The following is a 17,967-nucleotide window of genomic DNA, read 5'->3' as shown; positions in this document are numbered from 1 at the left end:
CTTGCTAATATTATGCACTTCTCCAAACTGATACATTATTTACTAAATTAGATTGAAACTTTCTGTTCTGTTTAATGCTCGGCCACCAAAGATTTTTTTTCAGCCAGCTCTCTGCCTTTTTTGGCTTTTGATCAATGGAAATTTTCTGTTCTGAATCTTTGATTGTCGCCGATTCAGAAAGTGAACAAAGAATATTTTAATTTCTTAATTATAAAACGCAACAACTTGTTTAGTTTAATGAGAAAGTGAATAGAGAAACTATTTCACTAAATCAATATTAGGGATTAGTTAATTCAATTTTCAAACAAGTAACTCATTAGTATGTGGTAATTCTGACTTAATCTTAGGAAATAGTTACTCACAGACTTAAACTTGTCAAGTATTTGCTCATTGAAGAGAGTTTTAGTGAGGGAGCACACTAACCTAGTGAATACTCAATTTTTCACTTTTCAATAGTACAAAGGAAATTTAAACGGCCAATGTAATTGGCGACAAAGTGCAAGTAACAAAAACCAAAAATCAATGCAGGAATCTTAGTTTTCCTCTTGTATTATGTAACAAGTTGACATAACTGAATTGGAATAGTACCAGCCAAATAATTTTCTTTCAGCAAAAAAACTTATAAATTGGGAAGTGAAGTTATTGAATCAAGAATCTTGTCTGACAAATTATTTTCTCTGTTGTCCAATGTTGTTAGCGTTGAAGAGTTGAGTACAGATTTTGGTACAAACCCTATGTATTTTGTATTTTGTAGTTTCAGGCAAGTAGGTATTAATCCTATCAAATAGTTATAAAAAAGGTCTATAAGACTGGGTGAGAGAGTATTAAGCAAGTTCCACTAGATGCTATAACTTGTTCATTATTCTTTTAATTAGACTATTCATAATTAAAGATTCTAATATAAATAAAATCATAATCAATTTTGCATATCCGATTTAAAATTAATTTGGTGATTAATACTCAAAATTGTTATAAATACAACAATTGTAAATTCACATTGTCTGTCCAAGCACTATTAGCTCCAAATAATCTAAGAACTGATTATATTAATTATTGATATGAAAATGAGACAAATAACTTCACTAAATTATCATACAAAAAGTAATAACATGAAAATAGATACTGTCTAGTATGATAGATCAATCTCTGTTACCAATAAGGATTGACATATAGAATGATGATGACAGACAAAAAGAATATTATAAAAGTTACTGAAAAACTTGCAAGAAAAATCTCGCAATCAATTTCGTACCATTTTCCACTTACTTTTTGTGGTGATTCTGGTGACTCCATTTGTGATGGAGATGGTTCATCGTTATCATCATGGCATTTTCTTCTCACCTGAGTTCTGCAAAGAAATGGGTTCCTTTCATAGCTTTTACTCTCAAATGTACTGAACTGCCATTCATGTCTAGAATTATGCCTGATAAATTGTTGTGGGCCAGCTAAATACCTCTAGAAAGTTTAGATCTATCAATTCTATTGGAATTTGTCCACTTAAAATGTTGTAAGAGAGATCCAAGCTTTCTATTTGAGATAAATTTGAAAAAGATCTCGAGATAGATCCTGTCAATTGATTGTGTGATAGGTTTAATGCATGAATCTGAGATAGCACTCCAAGTTCATATGGAATTTCACCGATTAGGTATTATCTGACAAATCTAATCCAGACATGTAATTAAGAGCCTTATTCTTATATGCGTCGGCTCTATATTTTGTAACAAACTCACTTTCTTCATCAACCTCAACAACAAAAGAAGCTGTGTTATAGAAGAGAGTTTCGCTGCTATCCCCATATCTTATCCCCCATTCAACAAGTTTGTCACTGAATGGACCATAGAGAGGTCCTTCTCCTTCCCTTCCAAATGAGAGATTATATACCCAATGGGATATAGACCCAGAAAAGGACTTCCTTGAGAGATCCAATAAGCTGACAATATTCAGCTGACACAACTAGTTTGGAATGAAACCACTAAAATGATTTCCTCGTAATAAAAGAACTAGTAAACCACTTAAATTCTCACCAGATTTATTAAGAATGGTGCCCGACAACTCATTGTCACTTAAGTCTAATGAGTTCAGTGTTGAGATATTAAGCAAAGTTTCAGGTATTGAACCACTGAATCTATTACCTTGCAAATTTATTTGTTGCAAAGAATTTCCATTGAAGCAAGAAGGTAACAACCCAGAAAGAGAATTATAAGAAAGGTCTAGATACTTTATTCCTATTGAAAGAAAAATCTGACCTTGAAAAAGATTATCGTTCAAGTTGAGATATTCCAATCCTGTGATGTTACCCATCCAGTGTGGAATCTCACCGTGCAATTGATTGTTGCTCAAATGTAACACCTCTGGGCCATAACTTTGATGACTAAAATTGGTGAGTAAACTTGATAGGGTTCTTCGAATTGGTTGTCATTTAATTTCAAATCAGCAATTCGAATCAAGTTAAACAATGCTATCTGACCATAAAAATTATTATGAGATAACCTCAAATAGCTCAAGGAAATGCAATTTGAAAGCAGTCTCTCTGGAACTTCCCCTAAAAAGTTGTTATGAGACAAATCTAAAGCGACCAATTTACAGTCATCATCGCCAGCAGAAAAAAGAAGGTCACCTTCAAAATGATTTCTAGCTAAATTAAGATATCTCATGCTCGGAAGCATCTTTGCCCCAATTTCAAGCTGGCCATTAAAAGAATTATTCATGAGATTTAGGATCCGAAGTCCTCCATTGTTTTGAAGTAACCAATAGGGAAATCTTCCTTTTAAATTGTTGTGAGAAAGGTCAAGTAATTCCAATTTGAATTGGTGAAACAGAAACTCAGGAATACTTTCGAGACCTCAATCTTGCATTATAAGAGCTCTTAACTGAAATGATGGAATCCAACCATTCTCAAATGTAATTTTGTTGCCACTTAATCTAATCACCTCAAGGTTAGAATAATTAAAAGAGAATACGCCCTCGAGATGATTATGGCTAAGATAAAGAGATTGGAGCTTAGGTGGCCAAAATGAAGGAAGATACCCTGTTAGTTGGTTTCTAGACAAATCTAGAAACGTGAGAGATGTCAAATTGCCAAGGCATTAAGGAAGAGTGCCTCCAAAATCATTAAAGCTGAGATCTAAATGTTGAAGATCTTTTAAACCACACAAACCGATATTATAACAAATAAAAGGATTACTAACATTAACATCTTCTCTCTGCAAATGATTATCACAAATTGAAATTTGGCCGCATTTAGGTAAAACTTACTTTGCTTTGGTAAAGAATCACTGAGTTTGTTATCATATAAATATAATGCTTTCAGAGAGAGTGGAACCCACATATCTTTTGGAATACATCCAGTGAAAGTATTGCCCTACAAATTCAAAATCTCTAACCTTTTAAAAGTCGAAAACTCTGTATAACCAACGAAATTAAATCGACTAATTTACAATAATAAAATAAATAGTTCTAAATAAAATAATTGATATAAATATTAATTTTTATAATAAATTAAAAGTAAATAGTAACGTTTTACGTAAAATAAATTAAAATTAATCCAAGTAGAGATAAGATTTATGTTATTAATCCTACGTTATTATATATTAATAACAGGATTTTATTTATCTTAATATTTGATTTCACTTATATATTATTTTAGAGGAATTAAATTTTAAATTGCAATATTAATTTTTATTGCAGCACTAGACTGATTTAATTCATTGCTGGTATAAATTATATAACATTTTGAATATAATATTATATATTTAAAAAAAATCCTTTTTAAACATTAAAAAATTGTCAAAAGCTATTTAAATTTTGATAAAATTAAAGTATTATTTTTAGATTTTTAAACTTTTTATAATTGCTATTTAACAACTTAAATTTTAAGAAATAGGTAAAACAATAAAAAAAACCAATATCATTAAATCTCTATTAAAAAAATATTGGATATTAAATCGTACGTTAACAAATAAATTTAATATTAAAATAAATATGGTACCTTACACCGTTAATAAATGAATAAAGTAATAATAAAAACATTATTAAAAATTTATGAATATTTATATTTAAATTTTATGAAAAATCCTTTACTTTAATCCTAATTATAAAAATAAATTAAAAAGTTTGGAATTTTTGGTATTCTAATAGCTAAAAGTTCAAATTACACATTACTTTAAAACGATACTTAATTTTAAACAAATAGTAAAAAGTATAAATTTAATTTCACATGAATTTATAATATAAATATATAAAATTTTATATAAATTCACTTATAGTTGAATCCAAAAAAATTCAATTTAAATAAGTATTTTTTTTTTATATTTTTATATATGTAAAGGGCAAGGTTCAGTGGGTTTAACTAACTATTTAAAGCAATAAATCCAAGAGTCAAAGAACTACTATTATTTTAAATTAAGAAAAAGACTTTGAAAATATATTTCAAATTTTATGTAATTTTTAATTATGTATATTTTTTTAATTCACATAAAAAATAATAAATATTCGTCGATTTTAATATTTTAAATTTAATTTGCTTTATATATTTATATGAATTGAAAATCTTAATAACAATGATGAACGATGTTAAAAAAAAAAAAAAAATGTCATTGAAGATTATATTTCTCAATTATATAAAAAAAATTACTTTTCTTTTTAGCATAAATTTTAATTATTTTATAGTACGCTTATTTCATTCAAAAATATTTTAATAGAATTATGATTTACATTTTATTATTTTAATGCAAAATATGAATTTATGTATATACATAATATATACATAATAATGAAGAGAAATGTTTTAGTTATACATAGTTTTGTAAAATTATATACAAAAATATTTGAGAAATTTTTTTTTTAAAAAAAGAAATCAATTTATATATTATTTTAGAGGATTTAAAATTTACCTTTAAAGATTCTAAATTCTGCAGCACAAAAAACATAATGTTGTGGTGGAATGAATGTAAGAAAAACAAATTCAAAATTAATCAAACATGCCTAAGAATTAAAGTGTTGAGTAATGTAAGAGCTCCCAATTATGAGAAGAATGGAGTATTTATAATATACAACATAAGCATTTCAAAAAAAAATATTAAAAATTAGAATAGTAATGAAAATTATATTTATTATATTTAGACATATTATATGTATATATTTTAAATATAAATATAATATATACTCTATTCGTTCTATAATTTTTATTTATTTTTTTAATTGTTTAAAATTTTTATTTATTTTTTTACTATAATAACATATCTATTTTTTTAATTGTTTAAAATTATTATTTATTTTTTTACTATAATAACATATCTATTTTTTAATTGTTTAAAATTATTATTTATTTTTTTACTATAATAACATATAAATTAACTATTATAGTTATATTTAATTTTATGTTATTTTAAAAAAAATTCAAAATAAATTTTAATATTTAATATTTTTAAGATGGATATAATTTGAAAAGTTAATATAAAAAATTATTTTTCGTACTATATGTAAAAAAGACAAATGAAGTATTTATTTAAATATAAAAGTGGTTTTATTTTATTAAATAAAATTTTAAGAATAATTTTACAAATATGGAGAATAAAATGAAGAGTATGGTGGTGTTTCAATCCGTAAATAAATTGCAGATGAAATTATCATTTATTAATAAAATCAAACTTTAATGGCTAATTTGTTTTACTTTAAGCTAAAGGAGCTAATAATTTTTGAAATTTCTCATGATTTTAATAAATAAAATAAAATAAAATAGTATGAACTTTAATAACTAATTTGTTTCACTTTAAACAAAAAGATAGTAATAAATATTAAACAAAAAGATTATGACATAGGCTCCACTGAAACTCCAATAGAACCACACCATATCAATAAACCCTTCATCTTCCTCTTCTACATCAGCAGATGGTGGCGGTGTTTGTGGAGCTTCATCACTTATGCAGCTCTTATGAATGGGTTCTCCACAGAGACCAGGATTACCTCTGTAATTGTTTTCATCGAAAGTTTCAAATTGCGCTCCATTAGGAACTCCACCTGATAAATTGTTGTATGAAACATTGAAAGTTACCAAAAATGTCAGCGCAACTAGTTCACTCGGGATTTCACCACTCAAGTTATTGTTGCCAAGATCTAAGCTCTCTAAACTCCTTAGATTTGAAAAACTGACTGGTATAGATCCTGTTATATGATTGTGAGACAAATTCAATGATCGAATTTCATGCAGGTCTCCAATTTCTTGAGGAATGCTGCCACTTAACTCATTGCATGATAGATCTATTCCTGCCATTGAGTTGATAATATCACCCTTGATATTGGGCAGTTGAAAAGTTCCTGTGAATGAGTTGTTCCCCAAATTTATAACTCCTAAATTGGAATTATTTTGTAAGATCCAGGTGGGGAATGTTCCAACCAACTTATTATGAGAAAGATCAATAAAGCGTATGTCATGCTGGTAACGAAGAAAGCTAGGAATTGCTCTAGTTCTCACATTTAAGTTGCAATTTGATAATTGAATGTACTTGAGTTGAAATGCAGGAAACCATGTTGGATTTTCTGTTTCCAGTTCTAGCCTGCTACTTCCAGGAGAGAGTATAAATGCTTCAAGTTTTGAGTGGTTGGCCAAAGCGCTAAATGAGAATGAGCCTTCAAACTCATTGCCAGAAAGAAGCAAATACTTGAGGGAGGTGAGTTCAGAAACAATAGATTGAATGTTGCCACTCAACTGATTGAATGACAGATCAAGAAATTGGAGGTTGGTCAAGTTGCCAATACATTCTGGAAGAGGGCCAGAAAGTTGATTTCCTCGGAGATCCAACTCAACGAGACTTTTCAGTCCGCATAATCCTAAGATAGAAAAATATTAATCAAATGAAAATTTTTTTGAAGAAAAATTTAGAATTTAATTAATAAATTTAATTAGTGCCCAGAATATATTTAACTATTATTTTGTGTATGATATCATTTAAAATGTTATTATATTATTTTGTGTATGATATCATTGAAAATGTTTTTATATGTATTCTTTTATATATCTATTTGTGATTTAAAAAATTAATAATTTGATCATAAAACTCTATAATTTTTAGTGTTATTTTATTTTTAAAAAAATGTACAAAATAATAGCAGTAAATAGTATATAATTACAATTATATTATATTTTTAATTCATTAAAATTATTTAATTAATTTATTTTAAACATAATTATTCTAATAAATCTCGAGTTTTATAAATAATATAAGTAAAAGAATAATATTTAATTTTGTAAGTAATAAAAGGGTAGATTATCAAGGAATAACTAGAGAGATTTTTTTTTCCTATCATTCTATTTGCCTAATGTTTCAATGTATTATAAAAAAGAATAATTTTACTGAAAAATTTTTAATTTTTAATTTATTTTAAACATAATTACTCTACATGTTTATTTTATGGAATTATTTTAATCTTTTTGATAAATTATTTTATGACTAACATACATAGATTTTTTTCGAAATAAAAGGGAGGAATATTCAATTTAATTAATTTCATTATGACATAACTGTAATTTTTATTTTAGTTTTATAATATTTGTGAAATTAATGTCAAATGAAATCTATAAAAAATTATTTAATTAAAAAAATATTGTTGTTATATTAATAAAAACATATCAATTGGTTTGTTCGTATTCAATAATAAAAATAACATAGGAGATGGGATATGAAAGTGAAGTTACCTGTCGCTGAGAGGGAGCTGTTGAATTGATTATAACTCACATCCAAAGTTTTCAAATTTTTCAGATTACTTAATTCTGCACCATATGAAATTGAGAAAAAATTAAAAAATAAAAAGTGAATATACACTAGTCATAATTTTCATAATACACTAATATATATTTCATAATTTTCTAATACATATTATATTGCTTAAAATTAAGAGATTTTAACTTTTATGTGATTTTAATTTAACGTAAAAAATGAATAGAGAGCATAATTGAAAATTATTATTTTTATTTTTATCTTTACAATGTTTGTGAAATTAATGGCTGAATGTTTGTTTTTTTTTTTTTTTGAAATATAGTTCCATATTAAAATTAAGGATTGGCATGACTTGAGTTCGTAAATCCCGAAAACGAAAAATGTCTCCTATGTTAAAAGGGGCAGCATGGCTTTGTTTTGGCAGTATACAGTTTTTGGAATTCCTAGCTCAATCAAAAAGTTTATATTGGAATCAAAAAGACAATTGATATTATAAGAATCCAACCGATTCAAATGAAATTTAGGTTTTGGCTAAGATATTCTATTGATTGGTTTCCAGACAGATTTAGGAATGTGAGAGATATCAAATTGCCAAGGCATCGAGGAAGAGAACCTTCAAATTCTTTAAAGCTGAGATCACACAATTGAAATTTGGCTATATTTCAGGTAAAACTTATTTTGCTTTGGTAAGGAGTCATTAAGTTTGTATAGAGTCACTAAGTTTGTTATCATATAAATATAATGTTTTCAAAGAAAGTGGAGTCCACATATCTTTCAAATTCAAAATTTTTAATCTTTTAAAAGTTTAAAAATTCTGTATAACCAAAAAAATTAGATCGACTAATTCAAATAGAGAAAAGATAACATTCTAAATAAAATAATTGACATAAATATTGATTTTTGTAATAAATTAAAAATAAATGGTAATGTTTTATGTAAAATAAACTAAAATTAATCCAAGTAGAGAAAATGTTTATGTTATTAACCCTACGTTATTAATAACAAGATTTTGTTTATCCATTTCACCTATATATTATTTTAAAGGAATTAAATTTTATATTGCAATATTAATTTTTATTGCAGTACTAGACTGATTTAATTCATTGCTGGTATAAATTATATAACATTTTGAATATAATATTATATATTTAAAAAAAAAATCCTTTTTAAACATTAAAAAATTGTCAAAAGTTATTTAAATTTGATAAACTTAAAGTATTATTTTTAGGTTTTTAAACTTTTTATAATTGCTATTTAAGAACTTAAATTTTAAGAAATAGGTAAAACAATAAAAAAAAACCAACATCATTAAATCTCAATTAAAAAAAATTGGATATTAAACCGAACGTGAATAAATAAATTTAATATTAAAATTTTAATAATTGAATTTTAAAATAAATATGATATTTTACACTGTGAATAAATGAATAAAGCAATTAAAAAATTTATGAATATTTATATATATTTTTTGAAATGGATGAATATTTATATTTAAATTTTATGAAAAATCAGTTACTTTAATCCTAATTATAAAAATAAGTTAAAAAGTTTGGAATTTTTGGTATTCTAATAACTAAAAGTTTAAATTTGAAGTAATTAGTTAAATTTCTAAAAGTTCTTGAACTCATGAAGCTAATAAGACGTATAAAATAGTATGACTGTATATTTTATTATTATTTTTTTATATGTTTATAATAGTCTTTCAGTTATTTTGCAGGTAAACGCTTATTCAATTTAAAAACAATTGAATAAAATTGTGATTTATATTTTATTTATCTTAATTTTTTATTTAAATTAATATAAAATTTATTATATACATAATTTATATAATAAATTTTAATAAATAATATTACTTGAAATGAAGACAAATTTTTAGTTTATATATCATTTTGTAAAATCATATGTAAAAACATTTGAGAAACTCATTTATTTTTTATAAAAATAATCAAATTTATAAATGTAAAGATAAATTATACGATAAAATTTAAAGTTTACCTTTAAATAATCGATTGCTATTAAAACTGTTATAACTTATATCTAAGAATTCTAAACTCTTCAAATTCTTTAATTATGTACAAATAGCATGAAAAGAAAAAAAAAATAGAGTTAACAGAATATTGTGGTAGAATGAATGTGAAAAAAAAAAATTAAAAATTCAAACATACCTTGAATAAGAAATGAACCTCCCATGTGATTGCTCTCAAAAATCAAAGTGTTGAGTGATGTAATAAACACTTTATTTAAATTTATTATTAATTGTGATTTAAATAATAAAAAATAATCTTAATTATCTCTCAAATTTTATTTTGTCAATAAAAAAGTCTTTTAATTAAAATTTTTAACTAATTTAAAAATATAATATATATTATGTGTAGAGTATAATATTTTTTATTATTTTCCAGATATGAGTTACACATAAAATTTATTTGAATAATTTTATTAAAATATTTATATATATAATTTATTCATTAAATATGTTTTAATGTAATGAATTGAATAATTTACCTTAAATTTTTATACTTTAAATAAAAAAAAAAAGCATACTCCGCATTACTTATTTGTATAAATAAATAAAAATTATCAAGTTGTATAAACTATATTATACACTTTTCTTTTTATACTATAATAATATATAAATCAACTATTATAAACTTATTTTATTTTATTTTATTTTTAAAAAATCTCTCACAATATTTTTAATATTTTACAAAATTAATATATTTAATAAAATTATGATTTACATTTTATTACACTTATTTTATTCAAAAATATTTTAATAAAATTATGATTTACATTTTATTTATCTTAAAGTTTGATTTTAATTATATTATGATAACGCAAAATATGAATTTATGATATACATAATATATATAATAACAAAGAGAAATGTTTTAGTTTATACATAATTTTGTAAAATCATATATAAAAATATTTGAGAAATTCATTTATTTTTTTAAAAAGAAATCAGTTTATAAATATAAAGAATATTGTGGTAGAATCAAACAGAATATTGTAATATAATGAATGTAAGGAAAATAAATACAAAATTAATCAAATTTACCTTGGATAGGAAATGAGCCATTCATAGTATATGAACCATTCATAGTATCATACATGTTACTAAGAATTAAAGTGTTGAGTGATGTAAGAGCTCCCAATGATGATAATATGCTTTTATTGAATCTATTCATATTAATATCTAACTTCTCCAATCTTTCAAAACCTGCAAAATATTCCGCATTTAAGTAATGACAATGAAAAAAACCACTAATCTCTAACTTTTCCAATCTTTCAAAACCTGTAAAATATTCCACTTATATCTAATAAATCAAATTTTTTATCAAAATTACAATTTAATGTAAAATATTCCACTTATATCTAATAAATCAAATTTTTTTATCAAAATTACAATTTAATCTAATAGTTTTGACTGTCACACATATATATATTTTTTATTTATATATTCAATCCTAATAAATATTATATATATAATAATTTCTTATATTATTTTCAGTGATATTTATTTAAATCTATTATTAACTGTAATTTAAATGATAAAAAATAATTTTAATTATCTCTCAAATTTTATTTTATCAATAAAATGGCATTTTAATTAAATTTTTTTTAATTTAAAAATATAATATATATTATGTGTAGAGTATAATAAATATAACATTTTTATTATTTTTCAATATAAGTTATAAATCTTCATATTTATAATTTATTCATTAAATATTTGTTAAGTGTAATAAGACATATGTAAGTTTAGGTGAATTAAATAATTTATCATCATTTTCATAATGTATATATAAAAAAATAGTTTGCTTCGCATTATAAACAATAGATTACTACTTATTTTCTTAATAATTAAATAAAAATAAAAAATTTATCAAAATGTAAAAACAAGTAAAAAAAAATCAAATTAACTAATGTATTAATTAATTTGATGAAGATTTTTTTTACAATAAATAATGAAAATTTTAACACTCGTATTTAAAATATATTTTATTTTATTGACTCGCATATATTCAATATATATAAATGGTAAATGAGAAAAAAATATACTGTCTCCATTCCAATTTTTTTAAATTTATTTTTTCACACATATTAAAAAATATAATTTTTTATTAATTTTTTAATTACAGCTATTTTAAATACATTAAAATTTATTAAATATTAAAAGATATTTTGAGAGATTTATTGAAAATAAAATAAAATAGGACTATAATAACTAATTTATATATTAATATAGTCTAAAAGAGAAAAATAAACAGTAATTTTGAGATAGTTAAAAAAAATTGACAAAAATTATGAGACGAATGGAGTATTTATAATATACGACATAAACATTTTTTAAAAAAATTCTTATAAGTTAAAATGTGATTTTAAAAAATAATTCAATCAGTAATAAATTGCAGATGAAATTATTATTTTATTAATAAAATCAAACTTTAATGGCTAATTTGTATCCCTTTGAACTAAAGGAGTTAATGATATTTAAAATTTCTCATGATTTTAATAAAAAATAATTAAAATAAAATATGAGATAGAAATATTATGATGATTTTTTTTTTTTTTTGAAATGGGAATTAGGGATTGAAAGAGTAAGATCTGAGACCGAAAACCTTATGATAAACTTTAATAACTAATTTGTTTCACTTTAAACAAAATGAACTAATAATAATCATTAATTATTAAAACTATACCTTGATTAGGAAATGAACCTTCCATCTGATTGTTTCTAAGAATCAAAGTGTTGAGTGATGGAAGAGCGGCCAACGATGATAATTATCATACAACTTATATATTATTTCATAACACAATTAATTAATCAATCACTTTCACATAATTAAATTGCAAAAAATAAATATGCTTGAAATATTACGATTAAAGTTAACATGATGAACACTTTATTTTATTATTAATTGTGATTTAAATAATAAAAAATAATCTTATTAAAATATTTTTATTATTTTTTGATGAGTTACATATTCAATTTGTAAGAATAATTCTATTAAAATATTTATATATATAATTCATTTATTAAATATGTCTTAGTGTAATAAGATATAGATAAAATGAGGTGAATTGAATAATTTATCTTAAATTTTCATAAAGAATAAATAAAAAAAAATCAAATTGTATAATAAATATTATAATTTATATATTAAGCAAATTATAATTAATCTACTTTATATATTTTTATGTTTCTTAATTATATTATTCAATTATAATAAATATTATACTTATATATTGTATTATTTTGACATATTTATAATTATCTTTCAGTTATTTTTAATTTTTATTTTTTTAGTTACTATGATTTTGCATAACTTATTTTTCATAAAAAATAATTACTTCGGAAAAGAGAATTCATCTATAGGAATTTAAAGTTTATATAATTAAGTATTTATTGATTTAATATTTTTAATTTAACTTATTTTATATGTGTATATTAATAAAAATTTTAAAATAATGATGATGGACAATGTTAAAAAAAAATTATCGCTTGATATTATATTTCTCAATTATAAAAAGAAATTTTTTTTAATATAAATTTTACTTATTTTGTAATTAGACACTTATTTCAGTTAAAAATATCTTAATAAAATTATAATTTATATTTTATTTATTTTAAAATTTAATTTCAATTATATTATTTTAATATAAAATATGAATTTATGTATATAATTAATATATATAATAAATGTAACTAAACACTTATTTCAGTTAAAAATATTTTAATAAAATTATAATTTATATTTTATTTATCTTAAAATTTAATTTTAATTATATTATTTTAATACAAAATATAAATTTATTTATATATATAATAAATCTTAAAAATAATGAAGAGAAATATTTTAGTTTATATATGATTTTGTAAAATTATATATAAAAATATTTAAGAAATTCATTTATTTTTTATAAAATTAAATAATTTATAAATGCAAATATAAGGAATTTAAAATTCACCTTTAAATGATTGAGTGCTATTAAAATTATTATAACTTATATCCAAAAATATTATTTCATGATCAAAACTTTATACAAATTTATTATTAACCGTAATTTAAATGATAAAAAATGATCTTAGTTATCTCACAAATTTTATTTTCTCAGTATTATGCCTAGAATATAATAAATATAATGTTTTTATTATTTCTTATTATGGGTTACACATTAAATTTTTAAGAGTAATTCTATTAAAATATTTATATATACAAATTATTTATTAAATATGTCTTAATATAATAAGACATATGTAACATGAGATGAATTGAATAATTTATATATACAAATTATATGTGTTTTTAATTATGTCAATATTTTTTAAATATAAATGCAATATATATTTCTTTCATTTCACAATTTTTATTTATATTTTTTAATTATTTTAAAATTATTGTCTATTTTTTAAACTATAATAACATATAAATTAATTATAGGCATATTTAATTTTATTTTATTTTTAAATTTTTTTTAAAATATTTTTTAATATTAATAAAATTTAATATTTTTAAGATGATATAATTAGAAAATTAATAAAAAAATTTCTCATAATTTTAATAAAAAAAATTTAAATAAATTTGAGTTTGAAGAAAATAATTCCAATAATCAAATATACCTTGATTAGGAAATGAACCTTCCATGCCATTGCCCATGAGAATCAAAGTGTTGAGGGATGGAAGAGCAGCCAATGATGATAAGATACTATTATTGAAACTATTCCCTCTAAGATTCAACTCCTCTAATCTTTGAAAGCCTGTATACCATATAACAACTTGTAGGTTATTTCATAACACAATTAATGAATTAATCACTTTCACATAATTAAGTTACCAAAAAATAAATGTCTTGAAATAAAAAGTAATCTTAATTATCTCTCAAATTTTATTTTGTTAATAAAAACTTCTTAATTAAATTTTTTAATTAATTTAAAAATATAATATATATTAGCCCAGAGTATACTAAATATAATATTTTTATTAGTTTTTATATAAATTACAGATTCAATTTGTAAGAATAATTCTATTAAAATATTTATATATACAAATTATTTATTAAATATATCTTAATATAATAAGACATATGTAACATGAGATGAATGGAATAATTTATTTTAAATTTTTATATTTTAAATAAATAAATTAACGTGCTTCGCATTATTTATTTTACGTAAATAAATAAAAAATATTAAATTAGAGCTTCTGGAAAATAATTTATATTTTTTTTAAAAAAATATTTTTCACATAATAATTTATTTTTTATTATTTAATTCTAATCTAACAAAAAATCACTGAATATATATATATATGTCATGCAATTCCAAAATTACTTTTATTTTTATGATAACACATAAAAAATATATTTAAAAAATTTTAGAGTATTTTTAATTATATGTATTTTTTAATTATGTCAATATTTTTTAATATAAATGTAATATATATTCTTTCATTTTATAATTTTTATTTATATTTCTTTTAGTTGTTTTAAAATTATTGCCTTTTTTTTCATTATAATAACATATAATTGACTATTAATAGCCCTATTTAATTTAATTTAATTTTATTTTTAAAAAAATTTCAAAATATTTTTTAGTATTTAATAAAATTTAATATTTTTAAGATGATAAAAAAATGCTATTATTGAATTTGTTAACACTTAAATCCAACTCCTTTAATTTTAGAAAACCTGTATACCATACAATTTGTATGTTATTTTATGTCACAATTAATTAATTAATCACTTGCAAGAAGCCAATTCATTGAATTTCAAATCCATAATTCTAAGTTGCCTAAAAAACATTTGAATTTGATTTTGCAGAACTATCATTTGACAATTCCAGTTAATTTTTTATAAAAAAATATTTATTTTACAAATGTAAAGGCAATTCATCTATAGGAATTTAAAGTTTACCTATAGTTTATATAATTAAAAACAGCACTTACAGTAGGAGCAGAAAAAAAAATAATAATGTGAAATAAAACTTGAAAACAGAGAGCATGGTTGAGTGAGTTTAATTGAATTTTAAGATTGAATGATTTTTAAAGATCAAACATACCTTGTATAGGAAAACAACCTTCCATTCTATTGCGATTAAGAATCAAAGTCTTAAGTGATGAAAGAGTACCCAATGATGGTAAGATGATATTATTGAATCTATTCCAAGTAAGGTCCAAAACTTCAAGTTTCTTCAGTTTTGATAAACTTTCACAACCTGCATATGTTTGGAAATTAATATATATATAAACCATAATAATCCAAGTTTTGATAATAATTCCTAGACATTTTCATATCATGTTATTAATAGTAGAAATTATATTTAAATATTTTTATATTTAGAAAATAAATAGAAAAATGAAAATAAAAATATAATTAGAAGAGCATAGTATATTACCTTGGTCATCAATGGAACAATCGAAATGATTGTAGGATAAATTAAGAGTTTTGAGCTCTTTCAGTTGCTGGAACATTGACAAGTTTACATACCAAATATTTTCATCATTATAAAATGAATAACTCTCCATATCATATTGTCGTGTATTGTTGAGCGAGAGTTCAGTCACGTGACCTGTAGTTGAGTTGCACATAACACGCTCCCATTGACAACAATTGCTGGTTGGATCATCAATCCATGAAGGAAGAAGATGGTCTGCGTCGAACCCATTTGATCCAACAAATGCCTTGAAATCTAAGAGAACCAATCTCTCTTCTTCAAAGCAACCTTTGTTTCCATGGATTTGAATCCACAGAATCACAACACCCAACAATAAGCACTTTGCTGTGTTAGCCAACTCCATTTGGAAATGCGATGCTCCCATCCACCACTCCTTCCCCTTATTTATATTCATTCATAACTATTACTCTCCCATCACATCCCTAATCACAAATATTGGATTTTTTTTTTAACAAAAGGTAACTTTTAAAGTCTAGATCAATAAATAAATTAATAAGCTATTTTAATTTTTTAATGTGTAATAAATAAAATTATCAAATTTTTTCAAAAAATATTAAATAAATTTTAAAAAATAAATCAAATAAGCCTTTGAAGCAAATAACATATTCATTTTTAAAGTTGATCAATGAGTTCTTATTCTCTATTCTTTTTTTTTTTCTTTTTTATCTATGGAATTAACTTTCTTTGATGATTAATTCATATTTTAAACTAACTGTAGATCAATTTTTAATGGTTTCTGCTTAATTTTAATTCAGTTTAAATTTATATAATTTTTATTTTTTTTAAATTCATAGTTGGAAGTATATCAAATTGTATTGCTAATTTCAATATTTTCAATAAAAATTTGAGAGAAAAGGTTTAGGATTGCCATTTTATAATTCCAATCTTACTAGATGGATTTGAAGAGAAGGAATGGAAAGGAGTACAATTTGGTGTAAATTGTGGACCACAATCACTTCCACTTTGAAATTGAGGATTTGGAACGTTTTAGACTTTGCCATCAAATGACTTGATTCATTGACTTCTTTTTATTTATTTTTTTTTGCAAATTATCATTAATTATCAAGATTGAGTTCGGTAGAATTTTTGACTTTGCTTACAGTTTGCGAGTTATTTTGTGATCGGTGATTTTTTATATTTTGTGATTTTATTAGATTTATAGTTGTTTTTTTTAATTTCTATTTCTAATTTTCCTCGCCAATTGTGGACGGCTTCTATTTTGCATGTTCTAGTCTTCTTTGACGAGGAATTTGTTCGATAAATTTGATTTGCTTGAGGATTTTTATATGACCCTAAAAGGGATCCGATTTCACTAATATTGAACTCTCAAGACCGCTACAACCAATTGATAAAAAAATAATTTTTATATTTTCATGAGTGATAATTTACGATGATTATATATGATAGTACATATACTTTAGCTAGGATTGCTATTTATTTTGCATTGATATTTTAGTTTTTTTTTAACATTTCCATTTATAAAAATTTAAAAATAATTAAATAATAATTTACTTTATAAATAAATTTAAAATATTATTCTGGGATCATGTTATTGCCAATATTTTGTACTTCAAAACACTGTGGTTTGTTATATTTTTAGTGATGTATGATATTTTTCTCAAATTTTTCATCAAAACAACTTATATATCATAAAATCTTTGAGAATTTTATTTTACCCAAACTTATTGACGGGGACTTTAAGTCTTCCTGTATAGATAATAATTTCAATAAATCATTAATATTTAACAACCACATCATATATAGGGCAATGATAGATAAGTGGTTTATTGT

At 22.2% G+C, this 17,967-nt stretch overlaps 2 protein-coding genes across 2 annotated transcripts; both read right to left on the bottom strand.

Moving 5' to 3' along the window:
* Positions 1–1,641: 1,641 nt before the first annotated feature.
* LOC122721278 (receptor-like protein 9a) lies at positions 1,642–10,831 on the bottom strand. The gene is made up of 4 exons (XM_043961402.1): positions 10,777–10,831; positions 7,694–7,768; positions 5,849–6,828; positions 1,642–1,944 (listed from the first exon to the last, which is right to left on the bottom strand). The coding sequence occupies exons 1-4, from the start codon at positions 10,829–10,831 to the stop codon at positions 1,642–1,644; spliced, it is 1,413 nt and encodes a 470-aa protein (XP_043817337.1).
* A 4,518-nt stretch (positions 10,832–15,349) lies between these two features.
* On the bottom strand, positions 15,350–16,630 carry LOC110627120 (receptor-like protein 14). The gene is made up of 2 exons (XM_021773364.2): positions 16,117–16,630; positions 15,350–15,936 (listed from the first exon to the last, which is right to left on the bottom strand). The coding sequence occupies exons 1-2, from the start codon at positions 16,568–16,570 to the stop codon at positions 15,764–15,766; spliced, it is 627 nt and encodes a 208-aa protein (XP_021629056.1). The 5' UTR covers positions 16,571–16,630; the 3' UTR covers positions 15,350–15,763.
* Between the last annotated feature and the right edge of the window lie 1,337 nt (positions 16,631–17,967).

Source organism: Manihot esculenta, chromosome 11, assembly GCF_001659605.2.
Source record: "Manihot esculenta cultivar AM560-2 chromosome 11, M.esculenta_v8, whole genome shotgun sequence".
NCBI classification, from domain to species: domain Eukaryota; kingdom Viridiplantae; phylum Streptophyta; class Magnoliopsida; order Malpighiales; family Euphorbiaceae; genus Manihot; species Manihot esculenta.
Note: the sequence above shows the minus strand (reverse complement) of the source record. Positions and strands in the feature narration are given on the sequence as shown.

What these genes read in the sequence shown, in the direction of transcription:
- LOC122721278 (XM_043961402.1), bottom strand. Translation starts at nt 10,831, where the DNA reads ATGTATGATACTATGAATGGTTCATATACTATGAATGGCTCATTTCCT. An exon ending in CAGCTCCCTCTCAGCGACAG is followed by an intron (nt 6,829 to 7,693) that starts GTAACTTCACTT and finishes TTTCTATCTTAG; the next exon opens with GATTATGCGGACTGAAAAGT. An exon ending in ATGAAGGGTTTATTGATATG is followed by an intron (nt 1,945 to 5,848) that starts GTGTGGTTCTAT and finishes TAGTTGTGTCAG; the next exon opens with CTGAATATTGTCAGCTTATT.
- LOC110627120 (XM_021773364.2), bottom strand. Translation starts at nt 16,570, where the DNA reads ATGAATATAAATAAGGGGAAGGAGTGGTGGATGGGAGCATCGCATTTC. An exon ending in TTGTTCCATTGATGACCAAG is followed by an intron (nt 15,937 to 16,116) that starts GTAATATACTAT and finishes AAACATATGCAG; the next exon opens with GTTGTGAAAGTTTATCAAAA.